The following is a 15902-nucleotide window of genomic DNA, read 5'->3' as shown; positions in this document are numbered from 1 at the left end:
TGCCTTTTTTTCTTTGCCAGTTTGTTGAGCCTTCTTTTCCTATCCACTGGTCTTGAGAAGGCCTTGCAATGTCTTCTCTGATATTTCGTTCCTAACTGTCCTTGATTTTTACCAGGTCCCAGTCCATGATCATGAACAGGAAGAGCTTGTGAAGGAGAAAGCAACTCTAGGAGCAGCCCAGGAGTCATCTGGTGGCCAGCTCCAAACCTTGGAAGAGCAGCCTCAGTGGAACTTGCGAGGCATGTGCCCAGTTCAGGAGATTGGTGAGGATTAGAATTTCCTCAGGAAGCCTAACTCATTCCCTGAATGGTCATTGATTCAGCACATTTACTTAGTGTCTGCTGTGTGCCAGGCACTGAGCTGGGTACGGGGGAAGCAGTGATGAGGAAGGTAGATGTGGTTCCTGCCCTCAGGAAGTTTACAGTCTGGTGGGAGACGCAGACAGTAACCAAGCGGTTACAATACACGGCATCTTCTCCTGAAGTCCTGGTATAATTGTTGAGAGTGGGAAAGTAAACAGAAAATGTGTTGCTTGTCCCTTTCCACCCACTCTCCTGACCAGTTTTTTTCTTTCTTCTTTGGAAACATAACATTCATGCCATCCATTTACTATTTCAGATGATGAGGCTGGGACTTGGAATGTGGAGTTAGCCCCAGAGAGGGATCTGTCTAAAGAAACGAAATCTCATGTGGAAGTACCTGAAAAATTGAATGGTAATATCGTTCCAGTGCCTGAGTGTGGAGAGACCTGTGACCACGAAGGCAGATGGGAAAGGCAACGGGTAAGCTCTTCAGTGGAGAGACCCTATATCTGTGGTGAATGTGGGAAAAGCTTCACCCAGAATTCCATCCTCATCGAGCACCAGAGAACGCACACGGGCGAGAAGCCCTATGAGTGTGATGAATGTGGGCGGGCCTTCAGCCAGCGGTCAGGCCTCTTCCAGCACCAGAGGCTCCACACTGGGGAGAAGCGCTACCAGTGCAGCGTTTGTGGTAAAGCCTTCAGCCAGAACGCTGGGCTTTTCCATCACCTCAGGATCCACACGGGGGAGAAACCTTACCAGTGCAGTCAGTGCAGTAAGAGCTTTAGTCGACGTTCTGTCCTCATTAAGCATCAGAGAATTCACACTGGAGAAAGACCTTATGAATGTGAGGAATGTGGCAAGAACTTCAGTTACCACTGCAACCTTGTCCAGCATCGGAAAGTCCACCCTGTGGCTGAATCCAGCTAGCTCCTTGGAACAGGTAGGGCAAAATTTCATGATGTCAGACCACTAGGCATGGTAGCAAGGGTCCTGGTTCTTACTTTGTCTCTGAGAGAACAATAAGAGATTAATCCTCTAGTATAGGAAGCTCCAAGGAAGACCAGTGAAAACGTTCTTATTTTTATGCTGAGAGATGCATAATATCTTAAATATATCTGTCGGAATCTCTTTGGTCAGTGACATCCATACTTTGCAATACTGAATATTGTGTTGACTTCATCAACATAATCTCACACACATCTGTTCCAAAAGTCTTCTACATGTACTTCAGGAAAACTCCTTCATCCTAGTTTTTAAAAACTTTAAAAAAAAAGTCTTAAAAATTATATGCAGCCTGAATACAAAATGTCAAAGGTAGTTCACTGAGTATTTAAAAATTAATTTAAAAATAATTGCAGTAAAATCTGTAATGTAAACTATTAGATTAGTTTCCATTCACATAAGATAGGATAACTTGCTTTTAACCTACAAAAGGGGGCAGATGAATCCTCCCATAAATATACAGAAGGCTTCTCCCTGTAGAGGTTTAGTAATTCAGCCTTCAGTTTAGGAACCAAGGTATTGAAGCAACCATATATTATTAGTAGCTCAATGGCTAGTCATAACAAATATTGCTCATGATTTTAAATTTTGCAAAGACCAAGACACTTAGCTAAAAATCTGATATCTCACTTCAGATATTTATTGTGAAAATATAGGCCTCGTTGTATTTTTCCTGTGACTTATGAGCATTTTGGGGTTTTTCTTTATTTAAACTTTTGTTATAGAAAATTTCAAACATATACAAAAGTAGACAGAAAAGTATGATCAGTCTTGCATGTTGATTGCTTTTTATAACCTCCATGCCTCTCAGCACTACCTATTGATTATTATCAAGGTCATACATAAAAAGATTTCTTTCCCTTAACACTGACTGAGTGTTAAAAAACTTTATACTAAGGCCAGGAGACCAAAAAAATGAAAAATCTATGGTGATAACAGTCTGGATTGGAATACCAAATACACACACAGGTAACTTAAGAGTAATAGAAACGCTCTAAGGGACCTCAGAGATCACTTCTGCTTGCCCTTATTTGACAGATATGGAAACAGAAGCTATAGGAAGTGACTGTGTAAGATCATACAGCTAGTTAATGGAGCTGGAACTAAAACCCTCTCTCCTAATTCCTAGTGCAATGCTCTTTCTACTAAGCCACTGGAAGCACTGTGTTGCCATATAGAATTTAGAGCACTTATAAGGCACTGAGGTTTTGCTTTTTAGCTCAACAAACCCTCCCATCTATATGTTTCAATAAATGTACAGCCTATTTAATTTACAGTGGAGTTCCAGGAAAGATTCCTTCCACTTATCTCTCATTTGAGGCATTTTATTTTTTTTTGTAGTGAGTGATTATTTTTAACTTTAAATTTTAATTTACTTAGAAGGAGTTTTTTTAAAAAATTCTTTCTTGACCTGGTTCTAATATCGAAACAACACTGAAAAAAGGTCGCTATCTTTCCCTTATAGGTAGTCATTTACTAGTTTCTTATGTATCTTTCAGTGTTTCTTTATATAAGTACAAGAAAATATGAATATATAATCTTATTCCCTTGTTACACAGAACGATGGCATACTATTTATATTCTTCTACACCTTATTTTCATGACACAATATAATCTTTCGAGATTTCTGCATTATAACAGAGGACTTCCTTATTCTATTTACAAGTTGACAATATCTCATTTGTTGGTGCTCCATAGTTCAACATACTCCTACAGATGAAAAATCACTACTTCAAAATGTTATATATTGTTTCATTCTTCTCCCCAGTTTAGTCCAAGTCAAACACTTTCTATTTAAAAGCTAACAACATCCACATGAGCTAGGAAACAAGGTTTGGATGACTAGAATTACACATAATGCTTCTGTGGAGAATGGAGAAGTGATAGGTGGTATTTTTCAGTTTCATGTATTTTGTTCTGTTTTATATTCTTAGACCTAACATTTGAAACTATTTGTGTCACTACTTGTGACTAATTGTAGGTATTATCAACAATCTTAGAAGAAAAAAAGTCTTAAATGTCCTCAAGAGTATATTTTATTGTCTTGAGGTTTAAATTATATCCAAGAGAAATACATAGGGATTTTAGGCTGAAGTTAAGGAAAATATAGTAGATATAAGTTTGAAATAAAATCAACTTCTCAAAAAAACTCAACTTCTCAAGTTAAATATATATTCCATATAGTGATATAGTACATATACTATTACAATCTGAGTTCATAAGTATTTTAAATGTTTCTCCAATATGCTGAAGCAGTATGTTTGGATAATTCAATTATATCAGCTCTTAAAAGGTTTAAAATATGAGCAGATTAGTATTTTAGAGGATGAATTTCTAATGGACTGAGTTTTTACACTTGCAGTTGAAGGTTGGATATTTGGTTTGTTCTGTGCCTGTTTTTTTGTTTTGTTTTGTTTACAGCTTCTCAAACATTCTCAATTTTCTCAACAACTGGTAAAATGCCAAGAAACAAAATACATTATATATGCTGTAGAGACAGATGTACTGCTTAGAATGCAATGATGGTTAACACAATTAAAATGACTGACAGTTCACCAAACTAACTTTCCTTGTTTTCTGATACTAATTGTACTAATTCTCTCATGCTAATTCTTTTATCTAGGATGCACATTCCTCATTATGTGAGAAATAATATTTGTCTCAACCTATAGACAGTGGCATGTAGACTTTGACTTCTTCTGTGATTATTCCAGTCTTCCTGGCCAGAAGTCCTTAGTTGTCTCCCTTTTGCATTTCTAAATTTCCCTCACTTCTCCTCTCTTTTCCGCCCTGGCTCCTTTTATTCAGCCTATGAAGTCTCTAGTATTGATCTCATTTCAGGTGTTCCCTGGACCAGTATCCATCCCTCCCTATCCCTCTGAAAAGTTCAGTCTGAGAGAGCAGATTTTGGTTTTATGGTTGAGCAAGGTGTAAGAAATATTGATTCAAATCCAATTAAATAACCTTACTGGTTCTTGAAGGATAGTCCAGCACCCCTTTGAGCACTGTTAGGACAGTGGACACTGCATCAAAAAATGGCTAAGTATCTTGCAACCAAAACCTGCCTAGAGCTGTAGATAGAGCCCTGAAGATTCTCTTTCACTATAATTTTGAGTTGAAGGTCAGGATAACAGGAGAATCAAGTCTCTGTCCATATTTTATATTTGGAAATGACTCCTATTTTCTATATCTGACAATACTTTTCTTTTAAAAAACATAGTTATAATTTATAGTAGAAGATTGTTTTATCTTTTTTTAGTAAGACAAAAATTATCTTAGGAAATTTTAAAATAAAAATAGGTCAAAATTATTATAAAATATAAGTATTTTCTGTGGAAGAATTTTGAAATATAAAATATATATGAATATACATGTGTCATTGGCTAAATGTTGAATTAGTAATTGAGAGAAACGTAGATTCTTTGCAGAGGGAGGTGGAGGACAGAGGAAAGTGTTTTTGGCACAGGGAATAGGGTGAGGCAAGATCCCCATTTTAAGATATGCTCAAGAGCCAGGGGTTTTCCAGTTTGGGTCACGGAGTTCCTGCAAAGAAGTGCGGGAGTGGGAGATTGTAGGTGAGGGCCAGATTGAGAGAGCCTTGAACACTTTCCTAATGCATTGAGTCTTTGTTTGATAAGCAGTATAGAATCATCAAAAGTATTTTGTGTGTGTGACGGGAGTTTTTTACTATAGAATCAGAGAATATTGAGCTTTAAAAAGAAAATTTGGAGTTTCGCTCACTTCATACCTACATGAGAAAAGTGAAACCCAAGTGGTTAAGTACTTATAGTGATCTTTCTAGTTTTTAATCACATTGTTTTTTTAAAACAAAACTATGAACAAAGATCATCGTGAATTATATGTAGTTTCATGGACACTTAGACTTGGAGCCCTGAGACACATTTTAGGCATCTGCAAAAAACAAATGGGATGGAAAGAGAAAAAGGATGGACAAAATGTGAGAACATAAAAAGGAATCAGACAGAAAGCAAAATGAGACACCAAGACTCTGGCCAACAATGGTGACCAAAGAGAAGGAAAAATAAGATAGATGCAGAGACAGCATTACCAAGATAAGTGCTTCATCTTCACAGTACTTATTAGAAATTCCTCCATCTCAGTTGTTCCAAGTGTCTTAGGTACAGGAGTCTCAAGCAGTGAAAATAGTCTCACTGCCTTCGCTCCTCACTCATTTTAGTACTTTCCATAAAAAGGAGAACAGGGAGAAGAGCACAGTCTATAAATTACTCTGTGATGTTTTTAGGTCTCTCTGGACCCACATCCAGATTTCCATGCCAGCTACCTTAGCTTTATGATGAAGCCACTGTTTCTTGGTGTATACCTGCATTAGAATCACCTGGGCTGTTTGAAGTGCAGTTGCCTGGGCCCCACCCCAGACTGACTAAATCAGTGGTTAGGTTACTCAGAGGGACCCGATTATGCAAAGATTTAAAACAGTGGGGAGCAAGCCGACTTCTGCCCCTCTTGTTGGCGCTTTCCTTAGGTGGATGTTCATTATTGCTTCTGACGCTGGAAGTTAACTGACAGTTGGTACCTTAAGAGACTGCAGGAGAGGGACCCTGAAGGCTGGGACGTCAGAGGACCGGGTCCTAAGGGAACCTAGGGTTGCGAGAATCCGGTGAGAGAGGCCAGGTGTCCTCAGTGGAGTAGAAAGATATTAGCCCAGACTGAGTGGCTGCTGGACCCTAGAGGTTACAAGCCCTCGTCGATTTTCCTGCCTGAGCCATTAGGAGGAAGCCAAGCACGCGAAGGCGTGCCAGGTTGCCAGATCAACCACTGAGATAACAGGTCCTCCAAGTTTCCTAGAGAGGCGGCTGAGGAGCCAGCGGAGATGCGGTCAAGCGTTGTGACTTATTTCCAGTTCCTGGTGTGAGCTGTAGCCCAAATATCCCGTTTCCGTTGATGCTTCCCGACTCTTGCCGTCAGGTATAGGTGGGTATCTGGCTCCTCCCCACGCAGGACGCTCTGTACCTCTGCAAAGACCTTGGGGTTGGAGTTTGGGGTGTTGCCCCCTTTCTCCAGGACTGGCTTGGGTTCTTCTCCCTTGCCTTACATAGATCCCTCAGGATCCGACTCCCTTTTCCATGTCGGTGCTTCCGGACGTTTCAGAGATGCAGAGAACTGAACACAAATGCTGTACAGAGCCTGGTCTGTGCAGACTACTTGCTTCTCGAAGGAGACATAGGTTCACCAGCGGGGAGCACCCTCCGGTGTCCATCGGCTGACGGATCCTTAAGGCTAAAAGATGGTTTCTTATACCTTACCTGAATTTATCTGAGCAGTTTTTCAGTTTTCATTAAAATCCGTTATAGTAATGGTCATGATTACATATTTGTACCGTAGAAGCTTAGCTCTTTTAAAAAGTATTTTACTATAATGTGATCCTCGCAATTTTGCAAAACAAAGCTAAGTGACACGTGAATTTCTGTGGCTAAGAAAACCTTAAAGAGTGTGGTAGGGGAAGGTAGCACCTCATTACTGCCAGATAGAGGTAGAAGTCCAGGTTCCCCACCTGATTTACATTGAGCTCCTCCTTACTGTTGGGTAGGGGTAGGAGTTCTGGATTCCACATGGTCACCACAGACACTGTGTGAGTGCAGACTTGTTATTGCTGGGTGATGGTGAAAGCCCTGACTCTCTACTGGCCCTTTTCTGGCATTGCCTCAGTGTCACCCTCCCCTACTTCCCCTGCCACAGCAATTTCAGAGAAAACCAGCTGAAACCTAAGGTTTAATTAAGATCCAGTCTCATAACAATACAAAATGTCCACATTTCAATAAAAAATCACTCAAATACCAAAAACCAGGAAGATCTCAAACTGAATGAAAAAAGAAAATTAAAAGATGCCAACACCAAGCTGACAGAGATGTTAGAATTAATCTGACAAAGCAACCACGATTAAAAAAAAAAAGTTTCAATGAGAAATTGTGAACACATGTAAAAAAAAATGAAAATATAGACAATGAAAGTACAGAAAGCCTCGGTCAGGAAATAGAAAGTCCTAGCAAATAAATAGAAGATATAAAGAAAAACCAAATGGAAATTTGAGAACTGAAAAATACGTTCTCAACAACAGAATGGAGAAAAAGCATCTGTGAGGTAGAAGATAGAACAACAGAAATAACTCCATCAGAACAACAGAGAGAAAATAGACTGGAGAAAAAAATATATAAGGGAACAGAATGTAGTAGGCTGAAAAAATAGCCCCTCAAAGGTATGTTCACTTCCTAATCACCAGAACCTATAAATATTACCTTATGTTGCAGAACAGTGAATATTATTTTATATGGCAAAATAAGTGATTGAGTTAAGGATCTTGAGACAAGGAGATTATCCTGGATTATCCAGGGTGGTCCAGAATGCTATAATAAATATCATTATAAGAGAGAGGCAAAGGGAGATTAGACACAGAGAAAAAGGTGATGGAAAGATGGAGGCAGAGATTGGAGTGATGTGGCCTCGAGCCCAAGGAACACCGAGGCATGACCAGCAAGCAGCTCCAGGAGATGGAAGAGACAAGAAACAGGGTCTGTACCCCAGAGTCTCTGGAGGGAACACAGCCCTGACAACACCTTGAGTTCAGACTTCTGGCCTCTAAAATTGTGAGAGAATAAATTTCTGTTGTGTTTAAGACACAAGTTTGTGGTAATTTGTTATAGAAGCCAAAAGAAACTAATGCAAAGAACTTCAGGGGCCTGTGCAACTATAGAAAAGATGTAATGTTCATGTCATTGAAGTCCCAAAGAGGATGGGGCTGAAAAAGTACTTGAAAAGGTAGTGGCTGAGAACTTCCCAGTTTTGGCAAGAGATGTAAACCTACAGATTCAAGAAGCTGATCAAAATGAAAACAGGATAAACCCAAAGAAATCCATTCAAAACCATGTCACATGAAACTTCCCAAACACAAAGGCAAAAGATTTGAAAGCAGAGAAAAATGACATCTTATCTATAGGAGAAAATTCAAATGACAGTGGATTTCTTATGAGTAATAATGGAGACCAGAAGGAATTGACATAGTATTTTTAAAGAACTGAAAGAAAGGAACTGTCAAGCCAGAATCCTATACTTGGTGAAAATATCTTTCTGGAGTAAAGGAGAAAATCAAGACACCCTCGGATTAGTAAGACATAGAATTTGTCACTAGGAAACCTACCTTTAAAAAATGGCAAAAGGAATTTCTCTAAATAGAAGAATCAGGAAAGAAGAAGGAATATGGGTAAATCCGATAAGCTTCCTTCTCTTGATTTTTCTAAATTATGTTTAACTGTTGAAGCAAAAATTATAACATTGTCTAATGCGGTGCTAAATACATTTAGAGGAAATATTTAAAAGAATTATAAATGGGGAGGGTAAGGAATGTAAAGGGAAGTAAGGTTTCTATATTTCACTCAAGCTGGTAAAATGATGACACCAATAGAACGTGCTAAGTTGTGTCTATATGATATGAAACCTAGAGCAACTACTAAAAAAGCTATACAAAGAGATACACCAAAAATGTTATAGATAAATTAAAATACACTTTAAAAAACATTCAAGTAACCTACAAGAAGGCAAGAGAAGAAAACAGAGATGAAAAAACCAAATATGAAATGGCAAAATTATAGAAGCAGAGAACAGAGTCCTGGTTGCCAGTAGTTAATGAGAAGATGGGAGTGAGCAGGAAGTGGGTGTGTTCATAAAAGGGATTGTAGTGGTGGAAATGTTGTGTATCTTGACTGTAACAATGTAAATATTCCAGTTGTGACATTGTACTATAGTTCTGCAACATACTACTATTTGTGGAAACTTGGTAAAGAGTAAATGAGATCTCTGCATTATTTCTTACACTGCATATGAATCTACAATTATATTAAAATAAAATTTAATTAAAAAGACCAAAAGAAGTGTAGTGTTTTGTGATATGAGAAGGCTATATTGAATTCAAACTTCAGTGTCCAGAAATCAAGCTTTATTAGAACAAAACAAGTTGGTTCTCAACTAAGAAAACCTACCTTAAGATCAGTTGAATAGAATTAGATTAATTTGATCTGCAACCTGAATTCCCCCTTGTCATGTAACATAATAAATTCACACGTTCTGGAGATTAGGTGAGGAGTAAACATCTTGGGGGAGGGGTGTCATTATTCTATCTACCACAGGTAGTATGCTATCAGCACCTGTCAGTCATTCCATAGCAGTACATCATGATTTCTCATTTCTTTTTATAGCTGCCTAGGTAGTTATGCCACAGTTTATTCAATCAGTCACCTATTGATGGACATTAGGTTTGTTTCCAGTCTTTTAGCTTGAATACTTGAACGAATAACCTTGTATGCATGTCATTTCATATATTTGTTAATATGTCTTTGGGATGGATTTCTATAAGTGGTATTGCAGGGGCAAAGGGTAAACTTACATAGGTGCTTTTGCTACATTTTCTTATTTTTCCAAATAGGAGTTGTATTATTTTGTGTTCCCACTGAGAATGTATAAGAGTTCCTCTTTCCTCATAAATAGAGTATATTGTCAAACTTCTGGATTTGAGCCAATCAGATAAAATGACTAATGGCACCTCAGTGTAGTTTTTAGTTTGTATGTTTATATTTTGAATGAAGCTGAGCATCTTTACAGACATTTGAGGGCTGCTACAATTTCTTATTCTGTCAACTGTTCATTTCTTTTGCCCATGTTATCTATTGGGTTATTGGCTATTTTCTTTTTAGGAACTATTTTAGGAATCTTTTATATATTAGGGATATTAGTCCTTTGTGATACGTTGCAAACATTTTTCCAGCATGTCATTTGTCTTCTGACTTTTCTTTATGGTGTTTTTTGATAACCAATTCATTTGATTTTTATTTAGTCAGATTTATCTGATTAAATTTAATTTTTTATTGCTTTTGGAAATTGAGGCATTATTAGGCAAGGTTTCCCTGTTCCCAGGGAATTAGAATTATTATTCGTGTTTCTTCTAATACATGTATAGGTACATTTTTTTACATTTGGTTTTTGGATCCATTTGGAATTTATCCTGACTGTGCCGTGTGATGGGAGATATTAATTCAATTTTATTTTTGACCAAATGGCTATCAGTTGTCCCAACACAACTTATTTACAAGTCTGTCATTTCCCCTGTTAATTTGAGATGCCACCATCATTTACTAAATATCCATAGGTACCTAGGTCTATTTCTGTTTTTACACAATATCACACTCCTAATTGTAGAGGCTTTATAACATGTGCTAATATCCGATTAGGCTGTCCCTCACCGTTCTTTTTTCAGAGGGTATTGTGGCTATTCTTATTTTCCCATATCAACTTTAAGTGTTTTTTTTTTTTATGTATTCTGGATACAAGTTCCTTGACAAATATATGTGATGCAAATATTTTCTCTCAGCCTGTGGTTTGCCTTTTCCTCATAGTGTCTTTTAGAGAGCAGAAGTGTTTTATTTTGATGAGGCCTAATTTATCCTTTTTTTTTTTCGGTACGCGGGCCTCTCACTGCTGCGGCCTCTCCCGTTGCAGAGCACAGGCTCCGGACGTGCAGGCTCAGCGGCCATGGCTCACGGGCCCAGCCGCTCCGCGGCATGTGGGATCCTCCCGGACCGGGGCACGAACCCATGTCCCCTGCATTGGCAGGCAGACTCTCAACCACTGCGCCACCAGGGAAGCCCCCCCATATCAACTTTATAACCAACTTGTCTAATTCTAGAACAATATGTGTCAATACTTTTATTTTAGAAGACTGACTTCTTCATTGAGTCTTTCGAGCCAAAACTCTTATTAGTCTTGTTGGCATATGGCTTTCTATTTGTCTAAGTATACACTTGGCCTTTCAGGAGGTTTTCCCCATACAGGTTTTGCATATTTTTTCCTAAGCTTATTCTTTCTTTCTTTCTTCTTGTTTTTTGTTTTGTTTGCTTGCTTTTTGGTTGTTGCTATTGTAAATTCGGTATTCTCTTCCATTATATCTTGTAACTTTATCACTGGTTATTTGCATATAGGAAGGCTCTTGATTTTAGTGTGTTTATATCTTGCTACTTTACTAAATGATCTTTTAGTTTTCCCATTGAACCCTATGGGTTTTCAGATGTATAATTATCGTCAGCGCATAAGAGAGAACCGAAAAAGGTGAAAAAGCAGGCAGAAAGCACCAGGTTGACCCTTGAGAAGTGTGTGTGGAAGAGGTCCCTTCCTGAGTCGGGAAGGACCTCGGGAAAACATCCTTTTGAGGCATCTTGAACATCAAAGGTGCAGAAACCCAAATAAAAGTGAGAGTGGAAAAAGCATGGGATTTCCCTAGCACAGGTAGGCTCGCCAAGCCTCGACCGCCCATCGGGTCGGGGGAAGTGGAGATACTAGCCAGCCGAAGAGGAGCAGGAGAAAACAATATCGCGAAACCGCAGGCCTGTGAGTCTTCAGTTGTCCTCTCACATGGGCGCGCGGGAGATCTACCAATTTGCGAGCCCCTCCCGCCCCCTTCCTAGAGCGGCGGCGGAAGTGAACCGGTCTTCCGCACTTCGCGGCCGCTTCCGGCCTCTATGGGTCGCTGCTGGTGGGTTCCGGTTTCGAAGCGGTTCGAGGCCTCAACCCCTTGTCCCCGGAGAGAAACCGCTGCTGGCGTCCAGGGGCTGCGGGTGAGCGGTCCTGTGCTGCGGACGCGGCAGGCGGGGGTGCTACGGCCTTCTCGGCCCCGGCTGGAGTGGGGCGGCCTCCGGGCCTCACTTGCCTAGGTGGATCCGCGAGAAGCTCCTTGACGCAGAAGCTAGCCCCGACCCCCAATCCCTCGGAGAGTGGGTCGGAGCCCGGGGATGAAGGAGAGACCCGGCTGTGCGCTCCATTCCTCCCGGGCTTGTCTCGCGCGGTGTACCCTTCTTGAATTATGCGCCTTCTGACATTTCTGAACAGTCTTGGGTCACAGACGCTGACTGGCGTCCTAGGGCCTCTTTCCTGGGCCTGCCTTTAGATTTAAAATCACAGAACGCGAGGGTAGAAGAAAGTCTTAAAGACCAATGTCTTCAGCCTTTTCGCTTGATAAATGAAGAATGAGGAGCAGAGAGATTAGGCTCCTGAGGGAATAAATTCATGTGACTTTGTTGCTTTTATGACTAAATGATTTCCACCAGACATCTGGGTATTTAAAAAATTTAAAAAGCAGCCAATCAAGGATGTCTCAACTTTTTATTATTGTTTGCCGTAAATGTTTGTTTATTCCGTTTAATTGTTCTTTTTTCTATCATCAAGTGGAAATGTTTCCTACCAAGTCTTACTTTTCTTTCTTAGAGTCCTGAAACAACTTAGCGCCTTTCACTTAATATTTCTCTTTAAATTAGTCTATTCTTGAGTCTTTTTTATCAGAGTGTTTTCCTGCGTATAGAAAATTAACCTGGAGGCGGCTTTCAAAGTGCATTTTTAAATTCTTAGAATTTGCACTTTTTGTTTTTGGTGTAGTTTGTGTTAATGATGATGGCTTCTTCTTCAGTTCCAGCCAGAAAGAGACGGCACAGGAGATCTTGCTTGAAGCATTCATAAGCATTTGCACAGCTATGATGGCATCTACTTGGTCCATCCAGGCCAACAAGGAGCAAGATGAACTTTTGGAAATAAAGATAGAGGAAGAGGAGGTGGAGGAGGAAAATAAGTGTACCACCAGACAGGATCAGAACGTGCAAAAGAACACCACCCACAGCAGGGAGGTCTTCCGACAGTACTTCAGGCAGTTCTGCTACCAGGAAACATCTGGACCCCGTGAGGCTTTGAGCCAACTCCGGGAACTTTGCCATCAGTGGCTGAGGCCAGAGACACACACAAAAGAGCAGATTCTGGAACTGCTGGTGTTGGAGCAATTCCTAACCATCCTGCCCGAGGAGCTCCAAGCTTGGGTCCAGGAACAGCATCCACAGAGTGGGGAAGAGGTGGTGACTGTGCTGGAGGATTTAGAGAGAGAGTTGGATGAGCCAGGATATCAGGTGAGAACAAAGATGTGGTTTCTGTTTGAGAAAAGATGAATTAGAGATTTCTAGGCCAGAATGAAGTCTAACATTATTTCACAAAACGTATTCTCGACACTTTGGTGCATCAGAAAGGGGCCTGAGTGTCGTAGAACATTAGTTAACATAATCCTAACTTATTTATATCTTTTCTGTAGAAGGATCATGTATTTCTGCATTAAGCTACAAAATTCTGTTTGATGAAATGCTGCCCAGAAACATTAGAAACAGAAGACTTGGAGGACAGAGAGAAAATGTTAGAGAGATGATGGTAACAAAGTGGGCAGCAGCCTCTTGAAAGGGGCATCACTTCTGCTGAACAATACAAATAATTAAGAAATCAGGTTTTGCAGATATATCCACTGCCTTGTCTCCATTAAAGGATTAAAAGATAGGGGCTTCCCTGGTGGCACAGTGGTTGAGAATCCGCCTGCTGATGCAGGGGACACGGGTTCGTGCCCCGGTCCGGGAAGATCCCACATGCCGCGGAGCGGCTGGGCCCGTGAGCGATGGCTGCTGAGCCTGCGCGTCCGGAGCCTGTGCTCCGCAATGGGAGGGGCCACAACAGTGAGAGGCCTGCATACCGCAAAAAAAAAAAAAAAAAGGATTAAAAGATGGAGAAATCGAAGTCACCATCTCAGAGGAATGAGATGTAGGAGCAGAGTGGAAAGTTAGGAGGGAGGGGCAGGTCATGGGACCCATGTTTCTTTGAGTAGTTGAAAGCCCAGTTAAGTTGGAAAGGTGAGTAGAAGAGTTGAGCACAGAGAGTCCAGGACCTTGAATACCAACCTCTTGAGTTTAGATTTTATTCTGTAGAACAGAAGCTCCTAATCTGTTCTCTCTGAGTCTAAATGAATTTTACTAACGCCAAGATATAAAAAAGAACCAAATTACATAGGACTATTTTGTTTTGTTTTAGCGTTGATAAAAGACAGTGGTTTTCACCCGGTGACAATTTTGTACCACAGAGGGCATTTGGCAATGTCATGGAACATTTTTGGTTGTCTTAACGGCGGGAGGTACTCCTGGCATCTAGTGGCTAAAGGACAGGGATGCTGCTAGATATCTCACAGTGGAAAGAACAGCCTTATACTATACAACAAAAAATTATTTGACCCAGCATGTCAGTAGAATCAAGGCTAAGAAAGCTTGGTATAGAGAGTATAAACGGTGAAATAATAAAAAGGAAATATAATCTAGCATTGAAGTACAAAGATTGAAGAGGAAAGGAGCATGTGGGAAAAAGATCTAAGTTTAAAATAGGGTCATGAAAGTGTGACTGCGAAGGAAGAGGCATGTCTTAGGTAAGAATTAATTGAAAATGATGACAGAGTAGAGGTGTAAAGAAGGAAGAAAGAATTGAGAACTCTTTACTGAGCAGTCTATTCTAGGCTAAGCAGTAGGGATTTCAAGCTTGAAAGACGAGCATAACGGAGACACTTCTAACAGAGTGCAAGATTGTAGGCGAAGGTGGATTGGGAAAAGTTCATTCATTCAGCAGATATTTATTGACTATTGTTTACTAGGTACTGGGAATGCACCAGTGAACAAAGTGTAGAGGGTTGCTGCTCTTACGTTGATAGATTTTAGTCTACTGAGAGGAGACAGACAGTAAACAAAAAAATCAACAAATGTGTAACACATCAGGTGGTCATAAATTCTATATTTAAAGAAGCAACAGTAAAGCAGAGAAAAGGAATAGTGAATGAAATGAAGATTGTGTAGTTTTCAATAGACTGGTCAGGGAAGGATTTTCAGATAGGGTGACATTTTGAGCAGAGATCTGAATTAAAAGAGCAAGCCATGCAGCCATCTAGGATAAGAGTGTTCAGGCAGGGGAAATATCAGTAGTAAATGGATAGGTCCTAAGGTGAGAATGTGCTTGTCATGGTAGAGATGTATTTGTCAAGGAGGAGATGAAATCAGATAGTTACAAGAAGATCAAACCATACAAGGGACTGGTAGGCCATTATAAGGAATTCGGATTTTATTCTGAGATGGAAAGTCGTTGGAGAGTTTTGAGCAGAAGAGAGATTTAATCTGACTTAAATTTTAACATAATTACTGCCTGCTATGTTGGAAAAGTTCTGCATTGGGGCTCATGGTGGGACTAGGGGAGGCATAGGGGACAAAGTTAGAAGCAGGGAAACCAGTTTAGGAGGCTGTGGCTATAAGCAATAATCCAGGCAAGAGATGCTGGTGGCCTGGACTAGGATAGTAGCAGTGGAAGTGGTGAGATGTGATTGGATTCTGGATACCTTTTGAAGGTAGAGCTTGAGAGGATTTGTTTCTGTATAGGTGGCGGGATGTGAGAGAACGTGAGTTAAAGATTATGCCAAGGGTTTTAGTCTGAACATCAGGTAGAATGGGTTTGTCATTCACTGAGATGGTAAAAGGAATCAAGAGTTAGGTTTTGGATGTGTAAATTTTGAGATTCTTACTAGAATCCAAGTGGAAAGTTTGAGCAAGCAACTGGATATAAAAAGTTGGAATTCAGTGGGGGGAAATCTGTGCTAGAAATATAAAATTGGGACTTGCCAGAATATGGGTGGTATTTAAAGCCATGAGACACAAAGGGATCATCAGGGGAGTAACCAGCAGTGGA

General features: G+C 40.1%; 2 protein-coding genes across 2 annotated transcripts in view; both read left to right on the top strand.

Annotated features, from left to right (window-relative positions):
* The window catches only part of LOC309829118 (zinc finger and SCAN domain-containing protein 23-like), a gene marked incomplete at both ends in the record, with an annotated part of 102922 nt that extends 99092 nt beyond the window's left edge, over positions 1-3830 (top strand). Inside the window, 4 exon segments of the mRNA XM_082664812.1 lie at positions 116-263; positions 619-1217; positions 1219-1245; positions 3729-3830. Coding sequence (XP_082520938.1) covers positions 116-263; positions 619-1217; positions 1219-1245; positions 3729-3830 — 876 coding nt within the window.
* Positions 3831-11741: 7911 nt separating this feature from the next.
* The window catches only part of LOC309829117 (uncharacterized protein), a gene marked incomplete at its 5' end in the record, with an annotated part of 49105 nt that continues 44944 nt past the window's right edge, over positions 11742-15902 (top strand). The window contains 2 exons of the mRNA XM_082664811.1: positions 11742-11944; positions 12790-13276. Coding sequence (XP_082520937.1) covers positions 11742-11944; positions 12790-13276 — 690 coding nt within the window. The remainder of the gene's footprint in view (positions 11945-12789; positions 13277-15902) is intronic.

The sequence above is a fragment of the Grampus griseus genome (assembly GCF_964374135.1).
Source record: "Grampus griseus genome assembly, chromosome: 10".
NCBI classification, from domain to species: Eukaryota; Metazoa; Chordata; class Mammalia; order Artiodactyla; family Delphinidae; genus Grampus; species Grampus griseus.
This window is presented reverse-complemented; position numbering and strand designations above follow the sequence as displayed.